The sequence below is a fragment of the Leopardus geoffroyi genome, chromosome B4, assembly GCF_018350155.1.
Source record: "Leopardus geoffroyi isolate Oge1 chromosome B4, O.geoffroyi_Oge1_pat1.0, whole genome shotgun sequence".
Taxonomy (NCBI): domain Eukaryota; kingdom Metazoa; phylum Chordata; class Mammalia; order Carnivora; family Felidae; genus Leopardus; species Leopardus geoffroyi.
In genome coordinates this window covers 100572665-100585292 of record NC_059341.1, presented here as the reverse complement: position 1 = coordinate 100585292, position 12628 = coordinate 100572665, and the positions used below count along the sequence as shown (strand labels likewise).

The window sequence follows — 12628 nt, the reverse complement described above, 5'->3', positions numbered from 1 at the left end:
ATTTATACAGTTGATTTTTGTTATTTGTAATAGCTATGTTCCATAAAGTCATCACAAACACTGTTTTAAAGAATACTAAACTATTGATCCTAGGGGAAACGCAAGGCTAGGTTCCTGTGAGCCTCTTGACACATTTTCATCAATCAATCAATGCCTAACCTTGTTTCTATTCAAAGACGCCTTATTATATATTATTGATTCATTAACATTGAACTGACAGCCAACAGCACTATAACTCATGCCTGAGTCAAGCTTTAACAAGATACATTATAGCCTTCTGTACTTAGAAATGCTATACAGTACATTAGCACTCCATTTGGGGGTCATTTTTAAACAACAAAATCCCCACCAAAAAGCACCAAAATGTGAAAAATGTGGCACTTAAATATACTGCAAAAAAGGCACTTGTTTACCAAATGAGAGATGAAACCAGAAGGCAGTGTTACCTTGTTCAACCTCAGCTGGCAGTTTGCACACTGGACAACTCAAATTTTTCACCACTCTGTGCATGTCCATGAATGATTACAAAAGTGCTGTGAGTATTTATTTGGGGATTGCTAATATATTTTCGTAAGAATGTGAATTCTGAAATAGTTCCATCTACAAATGGAATGGAATCTGTAAATAATTGTATCCTGTATTTAAGTCCTACAGAAACAACTTTATGTGTATGCTACTGATTGTTATTGGGTGGGACAGAATGCTCTTGAATTATTGGTTTTTCCTAGAAGGAGATTAGATTATAAAGTTCTGCTGGTTACTAGCCAGTGTTGCTCTCTCTCCAACCTTTTTTCGAAATTGTTTTTTTTTTCTTTAGGAATTCTTTATGGCACAATGACACTGGAGCTTGGTGGAATAGTCAATATTACGTGTCAAAAAACTGGATACAGTGCAATACTTGAATTCAAACTAAAGGTTAGTAGGGATAGAAGGTATCACCCAATTAAAGAAGATCTGTGCTATAAATATTGAACAAAGAGCACAGTTTAGTTCCTTATTAAAAAATAAATATAAGAACACAGAATTCATCAAAAGACAGCCTTGGCAGATCCAAGTCCACACAAAACCATTTTTTTTTGTTTTAATTTTAATTAATAAAACTGTTGGTATAATATAACAAATGAGATATATGGAGTAAATGGATAGAAATTTCTCAGTAAATTAAAACATTACAAAATACCACAAAGCATGTATCAGCTTGAGCTGTAGTTGTGTACACTAAGAATTGTATACCTAACAATTTACTCCAAAACTCACAGCCTTAAAAACAACCTTGTTCTGATCCATAGGGGTTCTGTAATTTGGACAGAGCATATTGCGGATGGCTTATCTCTGCCACATCATGTTTGGGGCCTTAGCTGGGAAGCCTTGCAGGTTGTGAGTGACTCAGCAACTGGGGCCAATAATCTGAAGGCTCAGTCACTTCCATGTCTGGTGCCTGGACTGGGAAGACTAAAAGACTGGAACTACTGATCTGAGCACCTAGTATATGTGGCCTTTCCATTTGGCTTGGCTTCCTTACAGCATAGTGGCTTCAAGGTAGTCAGACTTCTTACTTGGTGGCTCAGGGTTCCAAGTGCAAGTGTTGTTGTGACCAGGGTGGAAGCTGTATTGCCATCCATGACCTGGTCTCAGAAGTCCAATTACATCACTTCCACCATTTTCTATTAGTTGAAGAGTTATAAGCTCACTCAGATTCAAGGGGAAGGGGCACCTGGGTGGCTCAGTTGGTTAAGCATCCAACTTCGGCTCAGGTCATGATCTCACGCTTCATGAGTTTGAGCCCCATGTCAGGCTCTGCGCTGACAGTACAGGGCCTGCTTGGGATTCTCTGTCCCTGACCCTCCCCCACTTGCACTTTCTCTCTCAAAATAAATAAATTAAAAAAAAAAACTTCAAGGGGAAGAGATATGGACCCCACTTCTCAGTGGGAAGATGGCCATCTTTGGAAAATTCTCTCTGCCTCTGAGTGAAAGGGAAATTTAAGACCTTTTTACCATGGCTGCTATTGGTATAGGACAACATATTATATTCAAAGAATATTTCTATGAACTGTTTAATATTTGTTAAATTTCTATGTTGCTATCTAGCTGATCAGCAACTTTGTTCTAATAAAAAGTATCTCTTTTAAGTATTATTTGGTGGAGTGCCCTTTGTTGTTTTTTTTTTTTTTTTTAATCTTAGCAAATTTTTTTTTTGGTATGGTGATAGTGTTATTTGAAAATCATGACTAAAGGGGCGCCTGGGTGGCACAGTCGGTTAAGCGTCCGACTTCAGCCAGGTCACGATCTCGCGGTCCGTGAGTTCGAGCCCCGCGTCGGGCTCTGGGCTGACGGCTCAGAGCCTGGAGCCTGTTTCCGATTCTGTGTCTCCCTCTCTCTCTGCCCCTCCCCTGTTCATGCTCTGTCTCTCTCTGTCCCAAAAATAAATAAACGTTGAAAAAAAGAAAAGAAAATCATGACTAAAGATGTTTTAAGTAATTTATGATACTTTTAAGGGTTAGATTGGAACATCAAAATTTTGTCACAGATGAGCGACATTAGTAAGGCAATATAGTAACTCAAAGTGTTTTCCTTATAACTTAATTTTGGAGGATTTTTGGTTAAGTATTGTTTTACTGTTTAGTTTTGAAGGCAGGGGTATTATTACTTCTAACAGATGAGTTAAGTCCCTTAAGTCTACTGAATTGTTCTTGCTTAAACATACCGTAGCATTGACAGCTCAGTTGAGTCAGGAGAGAGCAGAGAGCATGAGTTATCATTTGTGATCTTTCTCAACATGTTTATTTGGACTTCACACAGTCTGTTTATTTTTACCTATTTTTTCCACAGCAACAAATTCCGATTTCGTTGAACGTTTCTGACTAAAATTTGAGTCAGCATTTCACCCTTCATGCTTTAGTAGCACTGTAACTATATACTTACTTCTTTCGTTTGTTTTTGTCTACATTATATGTAAATATAAGATAAAAGTAAACTCTTTCTGTAACATTTTCTCTTTTAAAAGCCATTTCTAGGTAGTAGTGACTGTGTTAATCAAATATCAGGGAAACTTAAATTGGGAAAAGAAGTCCTAGCTACTTTGGAAGGCCATTGGGTAAGTATTTTTCTATTTTAGCTTTAACAAAAAGAATTTTATTCTGTGAAAAAAATTAAAAATCACATTTTAAAAGTTCACTTATTCCATTGCTAAAAACATCACTATTCACTATAAGCTTCAGCTTAACAAATATTTGGGCATTGATCTGTTATCAACAATATTTCGTGTCTTGTAATAATACTTTACCTTTCCAAAAGTTTAATTCAATAAAAATAGCTAACACTTATCATTTAGAATATACTGCATTGTTTAAAAATGTTACTCGTATTGACTCATTTGATACTGAATAACTGTATGAAGTGGGTAATAACTGTTTCCGTATTACAGAGGAGGACACTGAGGCACAGAGAGTTTAAACAGTTTGCTCAAAGTGATGGAGCAAGAGTTCCAGCCTGTGCACTCTGGCTCCAGGGCTGGCTGCTTCTTGGAGCAGTGTCCTGCCCCTCACCTAGAAGAAAGAGGCATTTCCAGTTAGAGTTACAGTTCCTTTTCAGGGACATGGAAAGGGTATAGTGGTATTTGGAAGCAACAGCTTTTATTTATTTCTCTGCTGACCTAAATTCGCACTTACCTAATTTTGTTAAGAGGAGCTTAAATGAAAAAGGGTATATAATGGTACTGCCTAGATGCACTGTCACTGTGAACACTGAGTGTATGCTGTTTTCTGCATTATAATCAGAAAATGATGAGAAATGTGATGAGAAAGTGAAACTGGATCTGGAGATTCAACCAAGAGGCCGCATATGCTCTGTAGCATATGCTCTGTAATTTTCAAATTTTACTTCTATCTAAAAATCATTTGGAAAAAAAGATAAAACTATCTTTTTTAAAAAAATGAAATTTCTAGGATTGTACTCAAATTTTTAATGCTAAGAAAGGTTCTTTGAGGTTTATGTTGAGTACGTAGATAGCAGCATCTCATTGTAGCTGTTAGCAAATACTGTGCTCCTCTGTGACAATTCAGAAATCGTTGTTGAGGTTTTGCAAGTAATTGTTGGAAATTTGTTTATTAAGTAAAACTTTTGAAATCTCATGAACTTTTTTGTGTGTTCAACCAAAAGTTTTAAATGACTAGAAGTACTTATTTAATGGTTTTATGAAATGACAAGACATTTGGAGCTTTTAGAAAAGTGCTAGTTGTATTTGTTTTAGAAATGTGTTTAACTGTGGGATTAAGTACCGGAAAAAGTTTTTATATTACTATACTAAATAATCCTAATTTAAATAATGATAGTTCTTGGGGCGCCTGGGTGGCTCAGTCAGTTAAGCGGCCGACTTCGGCTCAGGTCATGATCTCACGGTCCGTGAGTTCAAGCCCCATGTCGGGCTCTGTGCTGACAGCTCAGAGCCTGGAGCCCACTTCGGATTCTGTGTCTCCCTCTCTCTCTGCCCCTCCCCCGTTCATGCTCTGTCTCTCTCTGTCTCAAAAATAAACGTTAAAAAAAAATTTTTTTTTTAAATAAAAATAAATAATGATAGTTCTTTACATTAATTTTTAATTTCTTTAAATACAGGACAGTGAAGTTTTTATTAATGACAAAAAGACTGATAATTCAGAGGTCTTCTGGAATCCAACACCAGACATTAAGCAGTGGAGATTAATAAGGCACACTGTAAAATTTGAAGAGCAGGGAGATTTTGAATCAGAGAAGTAAGTATACCATTTTTCAGCCACTTCATGAGCATCGAAGAGTATTTTTTAACCCCTCAATAGTTGGCCACTTTTCTCTGTCACTTTTCAGTCACATTTTAATTCAGCAAAAATAGTTTTAACATTTGTGTGATGTGACAGGATTTTTTTTTTTGTATATGTGAATGTCAAATAAATATGCAAATCATACTAGTTAAAAAATCGTACTGGTTTTCTGCAGCTCTAAACTAAAACTTCCCATTTTTTCCTTTCTCTTATCTGCTCCAGGGCCTATTTAAAAACAAAAGCTTTTGTTTGTATAAAATTATGGGACTAATTATTCTTGATTTGCAAAATATATGAACTATGTCACTGGATATGCAGGCTTCTAGAGGACTTCCATTAGTTGAGCAATAATTAAAGACATAGTTTCTGTTCTCAAGTCATGGAATTCTTGCTGGATCTCTTATGCTTTTGAACCAAAAAATTATATGAATATTGCCCAGTTTTATTCTTACTATATTTATTTGTGTTAGAAGTTTTCTGTGTAAAACACACTCTACCAGGTACTTTTTACACATTAGTTGAGTCCTCACTACATGTTCTCACATGCATATCATTCTTTGTCATGGCGATTCAAGTCTGTGTACTTTTCTTTTGCACCCAAAATTGGGGCTGTCAGAAATGAAAGAATATGTATGCGGCAGTTCTAAAAATGGTTTCAGCTATAACCACATGATGCCCTCTATCCAGGGTGAAGCTTTGCAAAGCATACAACAATTTTTGAGGTGTGAATGTAATTTCACATATTTTAAAGATGAGGAAACGAGTCTTAGGATAAGTAACTTTTAGTTCACCAGCCAAGCAGTGACAGAAACAGGATTCAACCCAAGTCTGTCTGATTCCAAAACCTGTGTTCTTTCAGTCACAACATGCTGTCTTCACAGGTAGAGTAATATAGATGTCATAGTTTTATTTGTCTAATAAAAAACTAAACTTTAGTAGGGGAAAAGATTTTACCTCAGTCAGTGGTTCTCAATTGGCTACACATTAATATCACCCAGAAAACATTTAAAAAACCAGTACTTGGGCCTACTTCCAAGATTCTGATTTTAAAAGTTCTCTGATAATTCCTACATTCAAGGTTGAAAAGCATGGCATTACAGTGTTGGATCTTTGAGGCTAGTGGATCTTACACAGTGTGTATAAGAATCATCCCAAGAACTTAAAAATGTAGATTCTTGAGCGTTCAGTACATTCTTATTATCTTGGGTCAGCACCATTCATCACCATATGTTTAAGAACCCAGGTAAAAACTTTTCCTTGGCAAGAAGAAACTTAGTTTCCACTGTGTATTTCTACTCAAGACACCACTTTTTATATCTTGACTCATTTCTAAGCCTGTGAGCATAAGCTTTGTCAAAACCAAAAACCCACGTAGGCATCATTTTTCTCTCAAGGAGATTCAAGTCTATTCTATGTAGATTTGATTTTCTTTTGCTTTTTTAATGCTATTTTTGCACATGTATTAGACTCTGGCAGCGGGTAACTCGAGCCATAAATGCCAAAGACCAAACAGAAGCTACTCAAGAGAAGTACGTTTTAGAAGAAGCTCAAAGACAAGCTGCCAGAGATCGGAAAACAAAAAGTGAAGAGTGGGCGTGCAAGTTATTTGAGCTTGATTCACTCACAGGAGAATGGCATTACAAGTTTGCAGAGTAAGTAATTAAAACATAAATAACAAACAGTATATGAGCATTGTTTTTTGCCTTTATTTCTAGAATTTTTACTGTTGGGGTATTTTTTTTTTATTAAGCCCTATCTATAAATTAGTATGAGATTTTAAATTTCATGTTTCATTCATTGTAAATTTGATGCCATGATAGTGGTCTATAAAGTAAGCTGAGGATCAGAAGATTAGATATGATAATTCTTAATCTTACAGCTAGGTTCATAATTACTAATGAAAATTTAATTATAGACAACATTTTTGGAAAAGTATTTGAGTGTTTAGTTATTAGATAAATGGTTTTTTTTTTTTTCATTTATGCAGTACTAGACCGTGGGACCCACTTAATGATATGATACAGTTTGAAAAAGATGGTGTTATCCAGACCAAAGTGAAACATCGCACTCCAATGGTATGTAATAAAAAAGTAACAAGATCTGCTAGGCATATGAACTTTTCAAACCCATAGTATCTTTGGCAGCCAATGTTTAAAATTTAACTTCAAAATTTTAAATGTTGAGTCAGCAAAATGGCAGAATAGGCAGCTCCAAGCTCTTTTCCCTTCAAAGAAACAAAAAAGCAAGCAGGAGCTGTCAGAACCAAATTTGCCAAAACTATGGAAAATAGTCAGGTTTGCAGCAACAGAGTGAATAATGAATCAAGAGAGAAGTGACTTCAAAGCAGTTATTTTTACTTGCCCTTGCCCCAACTCCTCACTGATGCACTGGTTGTCTTGAAGGGCCCCCACATTCTCAATGAGAGCCCTGGCTCCAGAGGGAACAGAGTAGATCTTATTCACAAATTGTGTACGTCTATTTTAACCTGTCTAGGGGCTACTTTAAGGATGCTGACAGGGCAGGCATTTCTGTTTTTGCTGATAACTCAGAGCCCAGGCAGAAAGGCTGCAGGCATTTCTTGGAAGTGCTATGAACCATACTGACATCCTGCACACACTTGGGGCAAAAGACTATCGTTGAAACAATACAATAGACTATGTAAGGCCTAGGAACAAAAGCTGGGGAGCGATTGTTTGGAAAACTGGGGCATCAGGGATTTTAGAAAACCAAATGTCCAAGGTAAGGTGCTTATGCTCAGAAAAGAACAGTGAAAGAACACTGAGCTAACTCCTAAGCTCAGTGCAAGTCTGGCTTAGTGCCCCTACACTGAACAGTCTGCTAAGAGTGGGAGAGTATTTTTTTGTTTTCGTTTTTGTCTTTTGTTTCGGTTTATTTGGCTACTGGTGTTCAAGGAAGTTTCTGTCAAAATGCTAACCGAACATAAGCTAAGGAACAGAAATTTCAGTAACCATGAACAACATTACAGTCTTTGCAGAAATAGTTTAGGAACTTCTGTGAACAAATGGAGTACTATAGCTTTCATCAATCCAGGAAACAGAAAAACCCTGGGGAAGGTGGAGAATCTGATTTCCAGAGTTACCACATTATCACACTCAGATGTCCAGGGTTTTCCATGAAGAATTACAAGGCATAGAAAGAAGCATGAAAGCATGACCCATTAAAAGGAACAAAATAAATTGACAGAAACCATCCCTGATGAAATCTAGACACGAGACTTAGCAGACAAGGACTTCAAAAACAGTTGTCTTAAATGTGCCCAAAGAGTTAAATGAAACAGGAACAAAGAACAAAAGAAAATCAAGAAAAAGATACATAAACAAAATTAGGATATCAACAAAAAGAAAATATATAAAGGAACCAAACAACTTCTGGGGTTCAAAAATACAATAACTAAAGTGAAAAAGAGGTTACTATTGACCATAGGGAAGAGGGAATGGGAAGTCATTGCTTAATTGTTAACAGTCTTTCTTTGGGATGATGAAAATGTTTTGGAAGTAGCTGTGATATTTACACAATATTGTGAATCTACTTAATACTACTGAATTGTACACTTAAAAATGGCTAAGACGACAAAATTTATTTATATACATATATATATATGTACACACACACACGTTATTACAATTTAGAAATTTTAAAACATTTTAAAATTTTGTTTCTTCCTTCAACAACACTAACATGGTAGAGACAGACAGGGCTTCTGTATTTCCTCCTAAAAGTAGAGTTTACTGATGACAGTAAATCTTTGCATACAGAGAGACATAGCTTATTGACTCCCTTTGTCATTTTAAATACTTCTTACCAGTCTTCATCAATCTCCAATTTGAACCTACTCTAAGGTGGATTTGGATTCTAATGTAACAGTGTTTGGTCTCTATGACTTGAAGTAAGAGGGCATAATACAGGCTGAATCCAGAACTTACCTGCTCATTGTTTATTTTCTATAATAAAATTATAGAAATTTTATTTTAATTTCAATCTTTTGAATAAAATTTTGTAAAAGAATAGGTAATAGAGGATAATTCCTATTTAGAATAGTAAACAGGTCTGAATAGAGTTAAAGACTTAACGATGACTGGTTCCCTCTTTCTAAGCATGTAAATTACCTTACCCTTCTAATTCTAGTTTCTCCTCTTGAATTTGAATTTTTATATTTAGGATTGACCTTCAGAATTGCAAGCCTATTAATAGGGTAGACTCTGAAGTATATTATTTTAAGAAAAATTTAGTCCTGGTTGAACATTTAATATACTTCTGAATCTTGTGCATGCATTCAAATGCTTTCTGTAGGTTTAAATCATGCTCTGCCAAATAATATTTTTATTTATTATAAGATGCTTTCTGCAATATCCAGATATTATTAAAAGTAAATAAATAATTTTATTGGAAACTCAACATCATCCAATGGGAATGTTTCTAATGTTGGGAATAAGATAAGTATGACTGAAAAAGGTACTGACTGGTGCAATTAGAAGCTTGGCGGGGGGGGGGGGGGGCGTCTGTATTCACATTTGTACATAAAATTGTCTTTTGAAGGATATACAAACTAATAGCAGTATCTATTTTGTGATGGAGATACTGCATTGCTAGTAGAGGTCAGGAGTGAAGGGAAACTCTTCATTGTATATTTTTTAATATTTTTCTTGTTTGTGCTGAATTAATGTTTCCTATTAAGATTAAATGATTGTATAAGTGTTACCACCTCTTGTTAGGTTTTAATTAGACTATTTCATCTTTGTTTTTATTTCAGTATACTTAAAGTGCCCATGAACTGATAGTTTTGACAGTTTTACAACATTGGTATTTAATTACAAAACTCATTGCAAATTCACATTATAGTTTGGGCTTTTTCTTCAGGTTAGTGTCCCAAAAATGAAACATAAGCCAACCAGGCAACAGAAGAAAGTGGCAAAAGGCTATTCTTCCCCAGAACCTGATATCCAAGACTCATCTGGAAGTGAAGGTAAAAATGTTTACTGCAGACTATTCACTATAAGCGTCTAAACTTTTAAAAGGATATTACTGTATTATGTTTAATGTATAAAAAGCATTTTTCATATTAACTCAAGATAATTTGGGAGTTTTGGTGGGGACAGAGATGGTGTGCCTAAAAAGCAGTTTTAGATTATAGATAAATTGCAAGACCAGGCCACAAGGGAAAGGTGAGGGAAAACATGCAAATCAAGAACCACATTGTAGTACTCGTTCTTTTTACATCTTGTTAGCTCCTGAGAAGTTGTTGATGGTTTCCTAGATTCAATGCAGGGACCAGTTTTTGAGCTTTGAACTCAGTTCCATGCTTCAAAAAAATTTTTCACTTTTAGATTAAATTATTGTAGTGTTTATAAGTCACAGACAAGTAAAAATATATCAAAATTATGAACTAGATTAACTAGTATGCCATTCTTGTACAAGCCAGATAATGTGTAAAATGTCTTGAATTACACTGACATATAATCAAGAAAGGATTAAAGTAATGAATGTCTGAGAAAATACAGTTTTTTAAAGCCATAGTTCTCTACTAAGCTCACTCTAAGCTGGGAGCTTATTTTTACAGAGATGACAGTAGAAGTGAATAAACGATAAATGCCGGGAAATGAGTAGATAACAAATAATAGTTTAAAGCAGAGGGAGCTGAATTCACTTTGAGGGCAGTTTTTAAAAGAACCCTGATGAATTATTAGGATTTCTAATGGATTGCAGCAGTCTAAGCTTGAGGGATGTGGGTGGGATCAAGAGATACTGCAGTCAAAAAGGAATAAAAGTTTAAAAGTAGGAGTCATATGGAACCAGTGTGCTAGACAGGGAATATTAGTTGCGCTGTTTTGTTCCCATTTTACAGAAAAGTAAATTGAGATACAGGTTAACCTGCACAAGGTCACATATCCCATAAGACAGTATATATACATGTAATATATGAAGATATTTTGGCTCCTTAATTCACTCTCTTATCCACTGCACTATTTACCTGTAATTTATAAGGTAAATAACACGTAACGTGTGCCAAGCTAGATGTTTAACATACCATACCACAACCATGTGGAGTTTGAGTAGTATTATTATCCCTATTTTACAAATGAGAACCAAAACGAACAAAAATGGAAAGGAAGGAATGATATGATAGGTTTGAAGGTAAAAAAAAAAAAAAAAAAAGAAGTTTACTCGTTGACGGTAAAAATTTGTAGAAGAGGTAGCAAAACCAACTGAAAAGGCTTAAAATTGGGGTGACCAGGGAAATAAAGATAACAATTAATAAAACACTGAAAAGGGAGCTTAAGAAGCTGACTTCTTCAGAAGTAAGCAAATGGACAAGAGACACAAGAATAATACCTTCCCCCAAATTAATATATGTATTTTTAATTAACTGTTTGTTGTCTATTTCATTTAGTTAAAAAAATGAAACTGATGCCACAAAAAAATTCAACTAATGATTGAAACTTTAAAAATGCGGAGTATTGGGGTGCCTGGGTGGCTCAGTCAGTTAAGCTTCTGACTTCAGCTCGGGTCATAATCTCATGGCTCGTGGGTTTGAGCCCTGCATCAGGCTCTGTGCTGACAGCTCAGAGCCTGGAGCCTGCTTCAGATTCTGTCTCTCTCTCCACCCCTCTCCCCCACCCCCTCAAAACTAAACACTTTTTTTTTAATGCAGAGTATTACTATTACTATGTTACATTCTAAGCCATAAAAATAATGCCTAGGAAAAATTTTATTATATAAGGCTCATTAAGCTGAAATGTAAATTGTTTATAATTAAATGTGTTTGCTATTTTCATCAACTTTATTCCAAATGTCTTTTTAGCTCAATCAGTAAAACCAAATACGAGAAGAAAGAAAGGGATAGAACTGGGAGACATTCAAAATTCCATCGAATCTATAAAACAAACGCAGGAAGAAATTAAAAGGTAATATATATGGACAGTGGCTATTTAAGTCTAGAGAGATAGTTAAGAATCTGTTATGTAGGAAATCATATGCAAACTTTACATTTTTATAACATTGTTGAGCTATTAAGATAGATTGGCCTCTGTCGCCTGACGACTGCAACTTGTGAAATTCCATCACCATTCAAATATTGGGGGAGAGTGGTGATTTCTCCTCTGTGATTATACAAGTGGAATCTCTTTATCTTATTGCTGTAGCATACCTAGAAATGTAGGTGTGTTGGATGTGGTAGAGGGGTGGTTTCTGAGAAAGTTGGCTAGCAAAGGTTTCTGCAGTCCCTTTGTACCTGGCTAATATTTAATAGGAGTGCATCATGTGTTGACATATTGAAATGCTTCCATAGCAAGGGGTAAATAGCCACCACCCTGAGACCTTTGAGGGCTCTTTTTGTAGTCCCAGACCCTTCCTCACACATTCCTCCCCAGATCCAGCAACAAAAAATCATTAACACTTAGGAAGGTTCCTTGAAGGGGGCACCTGAGTGGCTCAGTCAGTTAAGTGGGCTCAGGTCATGATCTCACAATTCATGAGATGGAGCCCTACATTGGGCTCGGTACTGACATCCCAGAGCCTGCTTGGGACTCCCTGTCTCCCTCTCTCTCTGCCCCTCCCAGCTCATTCATATTCTCTCTCTCTTTCTCTCTCTCTCAAAAATAAATACATAAACATTAAAAAAAAAAAAAAAAAAAAAAAAAGAAAATTCCTTGGAGGAGAACTCCTGATTCTTTCTGCCCCATTGCTAAGGCTAGTAGGAGTGTAGATTGGTTTCCTCCCATTACTATATTAGAGGATTAAAAAAAAAAAAAGATTTCTCAGTTCTTAGTGATCTTACAGCTTACATTTAGTTGTTTTTTTCATTTATAGCCTTTC

General features: G+C 35.6%; 1 protein-coding gene across 10 annotated transcripts in view; it reads left to right on the top strand.

The window, feature by feature from the left end:
• OSBPL8 (oxysterol binding protein like 8) overlaps window positions 1-12628 on the top strand; it is a 152351-nt gene that overhangs the window by 134309 nt on the left and 5414 nt on the right. For all 10 annotated transcript variants that reach the window (XM_045467086.1, XM_045467092.1, XM_045467088.1 and 7 more), the window contains 7 exons: window positions 818-915; window positions 3007-3096; window positions 4614-4750; window positions 6262-6447; window positions 6783-6870; window positions 9674-9779; window positions 11616-11718. In XM_045467086.1, the coding sequence (XP_045323042.1) occupies window positions 818-915; window positions 3007-3096; window positions 4614-4750; window positions 6262-6447; window positions 6783-6870; window positions 9674-9779; window positions 11616-11718 (808 nt within the window). The remainder of the gene's footprint in view (window positions 1-817; window positions 916-3006; window positions 3097-4613; window positions 4751-6261; window positions 6448-6782; window positions 6871-9673; window positions 9780-11615; window positions 11719-12628) is intronic.